Source organism: Falco rusticolus, chromosome 5 (genome assembly GCF_015220075.1).
Source record: "Falco rusticolus isolate bFalRus1 chromosome 5, bFalRus1.pri, whole genome shotgun sequence".
NCBI lineage: Eukaryota > Metazoa > Chordata > Aves > Falconiformes > Falconidae > Falco > Falco rusticolus.
The window spans coordinates 76048439-76063350 of NC_051191.1; the positions used below are offsets into that span (position 1 = coordinate 76048439).

Consider the following 14912-nt stretch of genomic DNA (forward strand, 5'->3'; position numbering starts at 1 on the left):
AAGAACCCACATCAGTCGAGTTCAAACACACACACACAACACAGCACTTTCAGCACTACTGAAATACAAAAGTGTTTAAGAAATATTTTCCCAGGGGCAGGCTCTCTTCATGACATACCACTGAGTCTACTCTGTCCTCAGAACGTACATGCAACTGCAGTTATCAGCAGTACTAATGACATCATTATCTACTTTCCTATATAGAATCCTTGACCCTTACAGCAAGCCACTGAAACCCAACTGTGTGAAGAAAGCATCCACTCTGTGCACCGCCTAGCCGAGCACCCTCTGCCAGACATTGCTATTTGTATGGCTTATCACACATGTATTGCTGGATCAACCTTCTGCCTGTCCATAACAAACTGATTAAAAAGCAAATATGTCTAAAATTACTGCACAGACAAACCCATTAATTTCTTATCCTCTGTCACTCCTAACATTCAGCCGAAATAACAAGAGGTGTGTGTGTCTGCATCTCATACATTTTGCAGTTCTGCAGACCACAGCCTTCAAGGCCTGTTTCAGCTATTCTGAATTTTGTGCTTCTTTGGCCAAGGAAGGCAAGAACAAAGGATTTCTCTGATATGAATCAATTTTCAAACACAAGGAAGAACACAAATCTAAACAGCTATTCCAAGTTAATGCCATGTGCACACATCTATTCCTGCATGAAAGCACTTGATTATCTGATCAATGCTTTTTCAGTGGTATTTATAAAGGCTGCAAAGATGTACTTCTACAGTAAAAACATCCATCTATAGGTACAGTCAATGGCATTTACTAAGAAATAACTCCACGGAGAGACAAGCTTTTACACACAAATCAACGGAGTGCCAACCTGCAACTTTATCCTTTAACATCCTCCTATAAATCTAATGCATTCTCAGAGAGCAAGGGAAGTTCTAGCAATACAGAGAAATACATTTTTTTAAAAAAGTTTATTCCAAGTCAGGTAGGAACATAAAGAACACCCTACATGCAGGCCACCTCCTTGTCAGGCTGGAAAAAAAAAAAAAAAAAAAGAAGTCTCCTTCCTAGAAACTCCATTCATACACTAAATTAGAGATACTTTTCTCTGTACATACCCAGTCAAACAAGCCCTCAGTTTGCACTGAAGTCAGCTCACCTGTCACCCAAATTATTTCAAGTAACTCCCAGGAGCAATTTGAGGCTAAACTCCTCATTTAAGTGTGGGTCTGTTTAGCTTGTACAGTCCAAATTTATCAGGCACAAGCAAAGTTCACCAGCATATCCAGCATCAGCTCTTCCCACATATGAACATTTTAAGCCTGAGCTTCAATAAGGCTAATGACCAGTAACACAAACAGAAAGCATGGAGGTCACAATTTCTGCACGTGCAAGTCCCCTCTTTCTCTCACATCAGAGACTTAACATTTATTAATGTGGAGTCATGTATGTATCCCACTATTGTATGTGGAAATGGGGTCATTCGCTGACATACAGTGGAAAGAAGAAACAAGATAAAAGCTACACAGAATGAGTGACAAAAAGAGGGGTTAGAGGGAGTCCCTGAAACAAGCACAGGTTGAAGACTGATATACAGGCAATTAGGGAAGAAGAATGAGTAACACTTGATGTATACCATGTTCTACAAAAACACAGCCTAGTAGTCAAAACTCATTCTCTTTTGCCCAATTCTCTCCATTCCTTGAGGCAGTTCCTTAAAAAACATCACGAGCCTCATCTTGCTTTTAAACTGGCTATTTTCAGGCTTTTTCTTACAAAACTAAGAGAATGTTGGGGACAACAAAATAGGAGAAGATTCTGCTTGAATCCAAAGCTAACAGAACAGCCCTGATCTTGTTAATAATACAGGAGAGCAAAGCAGACTTACAGTACAAAGTCTTGTAGAAATTCCCTGGAGTACAAATGTCAAACAAAAACACTGAGCATCAGTAGGTGGTAAAAAAAAAAAAACGCAAAAAAACCAACAAAAAACCCATGCTTAGAAAAGTTCAGTTATAAACATCCCTAAAGATTCTCTTCCCCTCCCCAGTACAATTAGAAGCACTTCTTAATTTCAACATCTCCAAAGTCAATTGCACCGCTTTGGAAGCTAGCTGCCACAAAGCAGTCACTCATGCAGGATTCTCAGCTGTTTACCAGACACCTATGAAAATTACTCATATGCATTTAAACTGTAGCTTTTAGGATTGTGATGCAATTAGGAACATATAATTTTCTTGTGAAAGTAATGTAGGAACTTCCACTTCTGTCATGTTATGCAACAGAAATAGAAGCATGTTTCATTAACATCTAATTTTCCTTAGTTTTCCTCAATTTTTAAAGTGCTTTTCACCACAGAAATTTTAACAAGAATTGGGGGAAAAAAAATTAAAACCAATTTCTGAGCCACCCTATGAAATTGTTTCCATTTTAAAAAACAGATAAATTTTATTTTCTATGTTGATTTAGTTACAACTAAAACATCAAAATAATTATACAAAAATAAATTTGAAGGATACGCTTGAGTAATGTATTCCTTTTAAAATACACTTGCATTCCTTTTTATTTTGTATTAAATCATTTCAGGACAGCATCGACTTGGTAACAGTCACTTTGAAAAAAAACCACCAATACAGCAAAAGCCCTAATCATGATGTTTGTACCAGAGCAAACACAAAGATGGATATAATCCATAGCAAGCTGTCATTAAATCATACAACATTCACCTTGCGCAAGATGTTAATAAATAAATATATTATATTGTTATTGGATATGGAAATGTAATAATATATAGCCTATAGAAATGTTCGTTTTGGCACTTCAGAAGAGGTGAGCCGGTTCAGCCAGCTCGCTTATTCCTGAGGTCATAGTTAGACAGACACTTTCAACCTCCCATGTAGCGGGGCTAATGCCACAGAGTTGCTCCCCATCTCCTTGTGCCTGCCTTTCCTTGCACACAAGACTACCATACAGCTGCCTGAACACTAAACCCCCTAAAACTCAGGAGGCAGTTTCACGCTTGGTTGAAGGTGATCTAAATCCACGCAGCTACTCTCTTAGTTACCAGCCACCGTAACCAGATACACTTTCCTTCTCTTGCATCAGCAATAATAATCACACTTGTTGATCCTACAGGAAACAAGCACTGCACTGCTTTGACCCAGAGCAAAGGTAGGTCCAACTCACATCACAGCCACATGACCAGTAATGCCAGATAGGGATAGGAATGTCTGTCACAAGAAGACAGGACTGTACATTTTAGAAGTGTTGTGGTCTTAAAATGACTTAAGTGAGACACAAAATACTAAACTATATATCCTGGAGTAAAAAAAAACCACCACACTAACACACACACAGACTGCACCCATAATACACCGAAATAACAAAACTGAACTGGTAAACCCCCGCTACAACGTGCATACTTAGTTTTCAGCCAGTTCAGATCCTTACTCTGGGTGTCCAAGCAGAAACATGAATACTATTCACGTAAAGAAATATATTCATGTAAAGAAAAGCAAGAACCAGAGAGAAGAGAATGAAAAACTAACAGTTTCAGAGGAATAGATCTATGCCAAATTAAAAGAGACTATATAGCACAGCCTCAGTATGCAATTCTTCAAAACAGGTGAGCCTTACAAACACTCAAGTTAACAAAACCAGGTAGCTCAAGGACTATGAACATTTTTATATGTACAAAATACAGCCTATTTAATAACTGTAACATGTTTGTTAAGTGTCATCAGGCAGTTCTGTATTATGTCATACCCAAAGACACCAAGATGTCAAGAAAAGCTATTTCTCATGCTATACAAAGCACACTAAGATCAAATTAGAGATGTCCATTTCAAGACAACTGTTCAAATACTAGTTTTAAACACACTATAACCCACAAATTAAACTGCATATTTATTTCAATGAGAATTATTTTCTTAAGCCTATGTGCACTAAGAACTGCAGACCACCTAGAACAATGTAAATGTACATGCCTGATTACAGTAGGCAGGCCGTAAGCCCAGATGCTGCACAGAAGAGATAGCAGTTCTTCCCAAACTATATACATAAACACCACAGTTAAAGCATATTACTAAGCTTTTAATACAGGACCTTTTTAACATTTGCACTTTCTCGTGTCTGTCATTCCCAGAAAAGCCCTACAAATAAAAGGGACAGACTGCATAAGAACACAACAGAAAAAAACCCAAGATGTAATCAAACATGAGAGGATAAACTGATGGCAGCAACTTTTACTCAAGAAGACTAGCTGGATACATGGGCATGGGAGAGTTGTGAGATCTAAGCTGTTGATGTTTCCCACTCTCTTTCCACTCTGTCTTCACAGGTCAACAAGACTGGGGCTTCACTGCAGTGTTAATGAGTTCTCTGTGCCTGAGCTACTTCTTTCAAACCGACCTAATGTAAATGGCAGCACACACTGTGCTAGTACTGCTTTGTCAACACTGGCACTAAGTTCTATGATACGCCTGAACAACCACTGGTACCACAGCCACAAGTTCAGTACAGGGGAACTGTCTGAGGCGCTCCATCCTCAGGCTTTCCACCCTTATGAGGTATGGGCAGTACTTTCCGATTCTCTTGTGATCCCAATACAGAAAAAGCATCACAGCAGCGATCCAGCGCTACACCATTTCTTAAAACACTATGCCAGTGAATTTCAGAAACTTGTAAAAGATCATCTCACTTTACTCTCCCTGTTGGGATGAGGATCCTTCCTTGAACTTTTTACTCCACTGCAAAGTTTTAGCAATACTTGTGTTAGAAACTAGTTGGTGACTGTTCATCTTGGAGCTCTGCTTTCTCAGAAGCTGGACACATGTCCATTGCCCACACAGTCTTAATGATTTGTGTTCAAAGTGTGGAAGTCAGTTTTGGATCAAAGACAGATCTCCAGATCCATATTCCCAGAAAACAAAACCGAAGTGTTTCTTCATAACGCTAACCCAGAATTTCCTAGTGTGTTTTTCAGGTATGTTCACAGTGTAATCATAAAGCCGACACAACGGAGCAGAGGGCACTAAAAAGCAGCACGGGAGCAGGTCGCTGCTGAAGGCAGCTCTGCCACCCATGGCTCCTGCCATGTCCCCTTGCTGCACCCTCCCCAGGTGGCAGCCAAGCCACCGCACACCTTCGCACCTGACCGATACTGAACAACCAACAGGGCTTTACAAGACCGAAATATTAAAGTTGGCACCGGACAAGCCAAACGCGATAAGAACGCCAAACTTTGATCGGCACAGAAGCGGCCGTGCCACAACAGGCTGCGCTGCTTCGATTAACAAAACAAATAAGAAAAACCCAAACAAAACAACGAGAAAAGAAAAACGCATTCAACACTCTACGCTGGCGCTGTGTAGAAACTTGCTTTTCATTTTCGGCTGAGCCGCCCCCCTCCCGGCAGCCCTCAGGCACCCGGCCCGGGCGGAGCGGCGCCCCCAGCGCAGGGCCGTGCCGCGGGGCCGGCCGGGCCGAGGGCAGGCAGCGCTGCCCCACCGCCGGGCCGCCCGCCCGGGACCCGCCCGGCCTTTCCCTCCGCTCGCAGGGCCCCCCCGGCAGCGGGCAGCCGGGCCGGGGGCTCGGCGGGGCGGGCCGCGGGCACTCCTCCCCCCCCACACACCGGTAGTGCGACGTGTCACAGCGGCGGAGCGCTGCCTCCCGGCCCCGGCCCCGCACCCTTACCTTGTTCGTGGGGACGGAGCGGAGACGCTTGAAGATGGCGGCGATGTCCTGCTTGCTGGGCTCGCACATGGCGCCGGCAGGTAGGGGCGAGGCGGGAGGGCCGCGGAGGAGAGCAGCAGCCGCCGCCGCCCGCTCGCGCCGCCGGGACGCCCCACGCCGCCGCGGGACGCTCCGCCCCCCCCGGGAGGCGGCCACGCAGCGCGCGCTCCCTCAGCCCGGCGGGGCGCGGTCTGCGGCCGCCGGCGTGGCGCGAGGGGGCGACGCTCCCCCGCCCGCCGCCTCCCGGTTGCCCTGGAGACGAGCGGGGCCGCTGCGTCAGCGCCTGCCGGCGGGGCGGGCGCGCGGCCGTGGGTGCCCTGCCGTGAGGGGGCCGGGGCGCGGCGGGGGAGGGCACGGCGGGGGAGGCCGCGCCGCGCCACGCCGGCCTCGCTGCATCGAGGCCCCAGGCGGCAGCGGGGAGCGGGGGGCCCGGCGGGAAGACCCGCGGAAGAACACCGGCACCTGCGCCGTCGGCGGGGTGTGAGGCGCACCGGCCGCGTTCCCCTGAGGAGAGGTGAGGGAGCGGGTGCCGTGCCAGGGCCAGACCTGCTTCTGCTCTCGGGCTCAACAAGTGGGTCCCAAGCGCTCTAAAAATTACAGTTCAAACCATCGTTCCCTCTCTGCTCTAGCGTTAAAGCCCACAGCCAGGGACAAATGAGGCACTGCCAAACCAGCAGAACAAAAAGCCTACGGGGTTTAAGTGTTTTCAAAAGCAGCATCTTCAGATCATAAATCTGAAATCATAAAGCCTCTCAGAACAGGAAACAATAACAGAAATACGGTCAGGAACTGTTAACATACAGTGTCCCTGCTTCAAAACCCTTGAGTGCCTGAACCACACCGCACTGAATGGGGTTGCACACAGGACCGTCCGTCACAGCTGTCTCCCTCACGCTCCACTTTGCAGGATTGGGCACGAAGCTCAGCAAAGGCAGAGATGAACCTGTTTACTAATGGACCCTTTTACTGGAACATTGGCCGGGCTGCTGCAGAGGTCCTGCAGGAGCAATTCTGGGTCCTTCATGGCCAGCACTGAACTAAAGGTACAAAGCCTTTACAGGCAACCCTTGCAAAACAGCACAAAGATTACTTGGTGGCTCTACAGAAAGCTTGGCAGTGGTAAGATGATCCGCAACAGCATCTTCAGAGCTTGGCATCTTAGCACTCTTCTTTATCAGAGACCATCAAGGCTCACAAGGCTGTATCCCCTTCTCCCTTACTCTTCTGTCATAGGTAAGACTGTGTAGTTATCCATATATAGAAAAAAAGTTTAAACAAAATTTCTATAATTTTCTTTCAGAAAAGGCTAAGTTGGAAGGGACCTCTGGAGGTTGTCAGCTCTAGCCATCTATCAAAAACAGGGCCACAGATTATCTACCCACCTAAATAGTCAAAAGCTTTGCATGGAATTCTAGCTTCAGCCCCTCAGCCTCAAACCCAGGGGTCCTCAAACTACGGCCTGCAGGCTAGATACAGCCCCCCAGGGTCCTCAATCTGCCCCCCCCGGTATTTACAGAACCCCCCCGCCGGGGGTTGGGGGGGAAACCAAGCAGCCACAGATGACTGCCTGCCACTTCATCCGTGCGCCGTCCCCCTGGTTAAAAAGTTTGAGGACACCTGCTCAAACCTGTATCACCTTCAGTGCCTTAAGTACAAGAGGTTTGCCATCTGCCACAGAAGCTAACAGCCTAGTTCTTACCGGTCGGTGGGGAAGTTGCTCAGGGTGATGAGACCATCATTACTGCCTTGGCTCTGGCCACACTGCATGGGGCAGTCACACACCCAGCACAGCTGAGCACTGGTTCAGGGATTTCTACCGGAGCATATGCTGTGTGCTGTCCTCACACCCGGACCTCAGCACTGTGACTCAGAGGCATGCCCTGAACCTGGATCACCTTGCTGATCAACAGGAGTTAGTCACTGGTGAAGCAGCTGAATGCATGAACATGTTACTCTTCTTTTTGGAGTGCAGATATTTGCTGATAGCAGGCCAGCAACTTCTTTACTCCAGATTAGCTTTGTTCAGGTTGGCATTAGGACAGGTAGGGGGTCTGATCAAAGTGTAGCATAGCCATCCAAGAAATCCATCCGTCTGCATGTAACCAAGATGGGGACGAGACTTAAAACATCAGAGCCTGTAGAAGCACAAATTGTTGCCTATTCCATAGCAACAATCACCTCCCTCCACAATCATTTGGGATCAATAATACCTATTAAGAGACCTCCTTTTACAAGCAAAGTTTACATTTCAGGAAGACGTTGCCTGTGTAGTCATAGGTGCTCCCTACTGCACGCTCCCCTCCAGACATACTTGCCAAATCCTGTATGACTGCACAAGGATTGCCATACCAGCCTACAGCTGCTGGCCTCACAAAGAGAAAAAGTTGCCAAATTTCCACAAAGGAAAAAGAGTTCATTACATTGTTTTTTTAAGTACTATTAAAAAAAAAAATGCAGGAGAGGTACAGCCTTGCCAGTTAATTGGAACAATTAGCATCAGAAAAACAAGGTCATCCTGAAGATTGATCTGTCTGGCATGATCCTTGAAAAGGACTTACCATCCCATACTTTGCCCAGTGGCACTGCTGCCTCCCCAGGCAATGGCACACAAAGACAGCTAGCTCCTGCCACTGCAGCAACCCGAGAGACCCCAAGTCTGTCTTTGGGAAGCACCAGGCAAGTAACACCATCAGAGGAGTGATTCTTCTGTCTTCTGCTGGCCTGTTTCAGGAAGTCATACCTCTCTGCCCCTGAGCTGGGATGTCAAAAATCTGCTAGCTGTTCAGAGCCACCTTGTGCACATAGCTCACGAGTCCCCACCCAGGAAGTAAGAAGCATGTCAGCCCCAGTGTTCAGAAATACACTGCACTGTCCACTTGGTCTCACACAGTGCCTCTATCCTAAGGCCATTCTTTGCAGTTCACCTACCTGGATGCGCATGCTAGACTGATCTCTGTTGCAGACTGCAAGCTCAGCAGACTGCTAGGAGACGAGTTCTAGACAAGATGGAAGAAAAGCATTTAGCAATGCTTATGAACCTAATGGAGGTAAGCAGGTTCTGGAGGCAATCTTAGAGCAGTCTCTAGGTTGTAGGAGAAAGGTAATGCAGCAAATGGAGGTAACCAGAAGGAAGGGATGAGCTGGCCTATATCCACTGAGGAGAAGGCAGTGCTCATGATTCACCAGCTGCTCTGCACATTGAGTAAATATAAAAAACAAAACAAAGAACTTACCTTCAAGGGTGCCTGTAGACTGGGCACTGGAGCATAGTCTGCTTTGGCGAACAGCTGTTACGTGCAATGTAGGCCATTACTCAGAGCCAGCAGTAGACCAGCACTGTGAGTAAGACTGACTCCCCTAGTCTGACATTGTTTATGTCCTCAATCCTCAGCAGATTTTCATCTTGACCAAAAACTGTCCAAGGAGTTTCTTCCCTGGTCCCATTATCCACAGCACGTTGTGTTGTCATTTTGTTTGTCCATAAGAAAGAACACAGATTTGTTCAAGAAATTTTAGAAATAGCCTCCACATCCTATACTCCCTCTAATGGTTGACTTTGCCCAGCCCCACAGGAGAAGCAAACTAGAGTCTAAATAACAGAAACCATCAGAATAAGCCCTGAAAGGTTATAAATGATTCCAGGGAATAGAGGTGGGCCTCTTGTTCTTCAGCAAGTTTGTGATTTGAGTGGATTGCAGAAAGAGGGAAGGCACAGAGAGAGAACAGAAGCAGTGGTGGGAAAGTGGACCCCAATGGCTGCTTTGCCAATTATGCCACAGTGTAGTAATATCGTATCTTGCTAATGGTTTCCAAGAATGTCCATAATACAGGAATTTGTATTCCCAGTGCACACCGAACCTTTTAAAAACTGCTTCCATGCTAGCTGGTATGACAAACATATACATGGAGGAAGAACGCTGTATGTGTACGCTCAGGAACAAATGCCTGGCAAGTACAGCATTCCCTGGAAAGGCTGTGTGTGTTATAAGCCCTCTAATCAGGTGCAAATGCAGCCAGCATGCTAGAATATGATATTGGGCATTGCTGTCTTGCAAATCAAAAACCAAGGGCTCTTATTCTCTAACCACCCAGAAGACGGTTACAATTTGACACAAAGAAAAGATTTCATGATGAGGAGAATCATACACTGGAGCAGTTTGCTTGCAGCAACTATGGAAACTGTCCTTGGAGGTTTTCAGGACACAAACAGACAAAGCCCTCAGCGACCTGTTCTTAGTTGAACGGTGACCCCACTTGGCGCAGGAGATTGGACTGGAGACATTTTGAGACCCCTCCTCCCTGAATGATTCTGTGCTAATGCCCCCTCCCTCTGCACAGCCAGGTTAGGCCTGAAATACATGGGCTCTCCCTGTAATATTTTGTCGACACCCAATTTTTGGGTGCCAGAACTACTCTGTACGCTTATGTGGCACAAGCAAAATAACCTTTTCCAGTGCTTTCTCCTACTCTCACCTATCCAGCTGCCACAACAGAAGTCTCAGGCTTCTGGATCTTGCAGGATAGTTCCAACAGGATGTACAAATACAAAGAAGGATAACCATTCAGGATGATCCCTGGAGAACTGTCTGTTCTCCAAGTCTTTTTTGGCTGAGTTGATAACCAGAAATAGGCACTTACACCTGCATGGAGTTGTGTGGAATTAGAGGTTCAGTGGCCATCTACTGTCTCACAGCTCCAAAATATTTGCTGCCATTTCCAACCTTCAAAGCTTATTAATTCTGTCAAATTCTATTAGTGCTGTTCTCCAGTTATTATCAAGCCCCTGTTGTTTGCTTTCTCCTCACACTGCTGCTGAGAAAAGATAAAATACACGTATAGTCCTAGGTCATGCTAGATAGATCTTTGTTTACCCCTCCCAGTGCCCCAAAGGTTCCATTAGAGCCAGAGGATAAGTGTGAATTGTGTTTGATGCCCTTCAGAAAACTTGGACACACTGAGCAAGATTTGTCATTGCTCACAGCTATATTGTGCATAAGGAAAAACTATTGCCTCGTACAGTTGTAGCTCAAGAAGTTTCAGGCCAGCTTCCCTCTGCAAATGATATCCTCCAAGACATAACATAGTCCCAGACATGTATCATTCCAGTAATAATCCATAAAGAAAATCTATTCTCTAGAACAGTCAGATCAAGCATCCAGACGCCTACTCCCACCATATGGAAATGAAGTTTAAGAACTATGCTAAAAACCAGTTGAAACCAGTCCAACACATCAGTAACACATTTCTGTTTAGTACAAATGCATTGTTTGTACTGATAACATCAAGAAGCATAACCGCTTCAAACAGGTGAGGTTTCTTGGAGCTTTCCACTCTCGAAAGCGTCTACATCTCAACACTGCCTGGTACAAAGCTAAAGTTACCATACTGGAATTTGCAGACAGCCCCTCTGCACACTAAATAGTTGTGTTTAGGTAAGCCATTTGTATTACCAATGCAAGGAACTTGCAAAGCTACAGCTAGAAGTAGCATCCCATTGCAAAACCCACCTACATTTGTGAGATGATAGCATTTCATCTATGCCAAGGCTATCAAATCTCAGTGTTTTCTGCATATGGATTCTAGAAATAACTATCATTGTAGTACTTCACAATTGATATGGTTGTTTACCTCACAGGGTTAGGGGTTTCATGGGTCACACAGGTGATCGAGCTGAGGTTAACAGGTGACTTGGATTTTCAAAAATTCTTGCTAATGTCCCTCATAAAAGTTGAAGTAAACTGTCATAAAATAAAGGAAATTATCATTTAACACATCAGTTACTGACTACAGTAATAAGAAGTGGGAGGTTACCAGTGTGTGTCCCAGAGGGATTCATGCTTGGACTTACAGATTTGAATATTTATCTACAAAAAGGGTAAGTAGAAAGGTGGCAGTTTGATAATTACTTACGATCACAGAAGTGGAAAACAGCTGCAAAAGCATGTTGTACAGTACTGACTGACCAGATGAAACAAGAGAATTTCAAAGTCAAATGCTGAATAAAAATACAGTCTGAACCTCTCTAATGGGGTCAGAACTAGCTACTACCAAGAACTAACATTACTGGTTCTCTTTCTGGAACTGATCATAAGTTCTCTTTCCTAAACTCCTTCATTTAGATCTGTATGAAAAGTAGTGTGATGTTCAGTTATTGCCAAAACAGTGAACTGAATTTTCAAAATGATGAAAAAAGAATTAATTTTTTCTTAATTTCATATGACCAAAGACACAGACTGCTGAAAGCCAAAAATAATACAGCTGCAGTATCACTGTGTGTCATCCTGTTCCTACACTCTTCCCAAGGCACCCACTACACCCTGCTGGCACAGACCTCACCTGACTGACCATAGTCATTCTTAGAGGTTACACCTTCTGAAATGTGGACAGGTGTGCAGTAGAACTTTCAGATGTAGGTACTCTCCCCTGAATGGAAGGTTCGAGAAGCACCTGAAGTATTTGTGAAATTTTGTGCTAAAGGATTAATACACTATCACACAGAAATCTGAATTTCTAACAGGAGAAAGCAAGTAAAGCAGGCTGATATACATACTGAGCATTAGCAGGTAAACTGCTAGGTATCAAACACATTGAAGTTATTATCTACCATGGTAATTACCACACAACCCTTCTCAGGTTCTGAAATTGCTGGTTTAGTTCAAACAAAATAAGGAAGTAAAAGAATTCTAGTAAAACTGGGATTACCTTTATTCTTTCATTTCAGGAACAGAATCTGCAGCTCTTAAAATTGACCACTAGATACGCTTTCAGCCATGTTACCAAGCTTCCTGTTGTTGTGGGGTGAATGAACAACTTTTTGCCAAATCAGAAAGGCTGGAAAAATATTATGTCATCTTAAAGTTATTTTTTGAAGCAGAGGCAGCTCCAGGAAACCAAGAGGTACTGCTGCTGGATATCCAACCTTCACTACACCATTCTCTATCCTATCCCTTTTCTTTGTTTTACAGAGGTTGTAGCGAGGTAGGTGTCAGTCTTTCCTCCCAAGGAACAAGCCATAGGACTCAAGTTGCACCAGGGGAGGTTTAGATTGGATATTAGGAAAAAATTCTTCGCCAAAAGGGTTGTCAAACATTGAAACAGGATGCCCAGGGCAATAAATACCTCCACAGATGGTGGCTCTTAAGAGGCATGTAGATGTGGCACTTAGGGGACATGGTTTATTGGTAGACTTGGCAGTGCTGGGTTAACAGCTGGATTTGATGATGTTAAAAGGTCTTTTCGAACCTAGATGAGTCTATGATTCTATCCCAAATAAAAAGTAAACAGTTTTGATGAAACAAGGCACTGTGTTTTCAAAGAATTCAAGAAATGTTATGAAAATGGCAAGTATTTTCATGCTGTAAGGTTGACACATGCTCAAGGCTACAACAATGTTCAGGTAGCTCAATCAGTACGAGCAAGTGTACACCAGTGAGTTTTGAAAGATACTACTTCCTTTCAGATTTTTAAAGGAAATAGAAGGGACAAGATGGAGAGAAATTTTGTTCTGAAAATCATATTCTCCTATACCTTTAAGTTTAATCCTATGAAAGCGATATATAGCTGCTTAAACCTCAGATAAACTCACAAGGAGAATTTCTCTACTGTTGCTCAACAGGCTTCATTATTCACCTTTACCAACTGTAGCAAAGCTTTTGACTCAGCCTCACGTAGTATCCTTACAGCCAAACCAGTGACTAAATAGACCAGATAGAAAATTGGACTGCCAGGTTCAAAGGACTGTGCTTGGGCATATAAAACCCAACTGATATCCCAAGGGATGGATACCAGGGCCAAGTTACTTAATGCCTTTATAACCCGGATGATGGGACAGAATGCGCTCTCAACAAGCCTGCAAATGATACCAAATTAGAGATTATAGAGGGACACTGCTCAGAGGGAGCAATGGGTGAAACTGGAGAAATGGGTGTAGGAACCTCATGAACTCCAAAGGCAAATGCAGCATCCTGTACCTGCGCAGTGACTCCATCTCAGCTGGTCAGGCTGCATACCGACAAGATAAAAGGAAGCTCTACAGAAAAAGACCTGGGTATCTGAGCAAGCAACATTAATCAGCAGCATGTCCTTGCAGTAAAGGTGGCCCACAGCACACCACGCTGAAGCTCCCTAATGGAAAAGTGTAGGGAAGATGGTGCCAGACTTTTAAAAGGTGCACAAGTGAAGTACAAGAGGAAACATGAGAAATTCTGATACATGTAAGAAAAAAATTCCTCGCCTTGAAAGTGATGAACAACTAGAAGAGGTTGCTCAGAGAGGTGGTGGACTCTTCGTCACTGGAGATGTTCAAGACTTGACTGGACAAGCCCTGGACAACCTGCTCTAACTGGACCTGCTCTGAGGTCCCCTGGCTGGGCTAGGTAACCTCCAGAAGTCCCTTGCATTCTCATTCTAAATTTGGCTGTGATAAGTATACGAAAACTGTATATACTAGATAATGAGATAAGATCAGTGTTCTTAAAGCAAAATCCTCAACTGAATTAATCTGTGCAAGGTGAACAGCTGCCCATCCAAAATGAGATAAAACTAGTTGTTTTTATTTGACCAAATCCAAGTCTGTTTCCCAAAGTTCTCATTGACATGAAGTACTAGAGTATCACACACTTAAAAACAGCCTATTGCTTATACCTGTTAGCAGTCAAATAAAAATACTTCATTATTTTTAAAATGTTTTAAAGTAGGTTTGCCATTATCTTCTGCTACTCAGTACTATGGAAGACTTTGTCCAGTCTTGGACACCCTCCCCACCTGCACTCAGTACCACATGCTGATAAACCTGCACAAGTGCAGCGGAGGGATGTCAGGGCGGTGGAGCACTTGCTCTGTGAAGAGGCTGTGGGAACGGGGCTTGTTCAGCCTGGAGAAGAGATTAGTCTGGGGGTCCCAACAGCAGCTTTCCGGCATCTACAAGGAGGCTACCAAAACAACAAAGCTAGGCTCCATCCAAGCACAGCAGAATGACACACAATTACATAAATTGCAACAGGGCATGTTCTAACTGCAAATAAAATGGGGGGAAAAATATTATAATTAAGCATTGTCAGAGTTTGAACAGAGAGGTTATGAAATCAGTCTTTGGAAGTTTTCCAGGTTAGCTCAAAGGCTTGAGCAGTCTGGTCTGAACGCAGAGCTGACTGTGCTTTAAACAGGACGCTGGACGAGAGACCTCCCTTGGTCCCTCCCACTTGTATTCTGTG

The 14912-nt window shown here is 44.6% G+C and overlaps 1 protein-coding gene across 1 annotated transcript in view; it reads right to left on the reverse strand.

Moving 5' to 3' along the window:
- ARFGAP3 (ADP ribosylation factor GTPase activating protein 3) overlaps nt 1-5837 on the reverse strand; it is a 35904-nt gene extending 30067 nt beyond the window's left edge. The window contains exon 1 of the mRNA XM_037388114.1: nt 5662-5837. Coding sequence (XP_037244011.1) covers nt 5662-5730 — 69 coding nt within the window. The 5' untranslated portion in view covers nt 5731-5837. The remainder of the gene's footprint in view (nt 1-5661) is intronic.
- Between the last annotated feature and the right edge of the window lie 9075 nt (nt 5838-14912).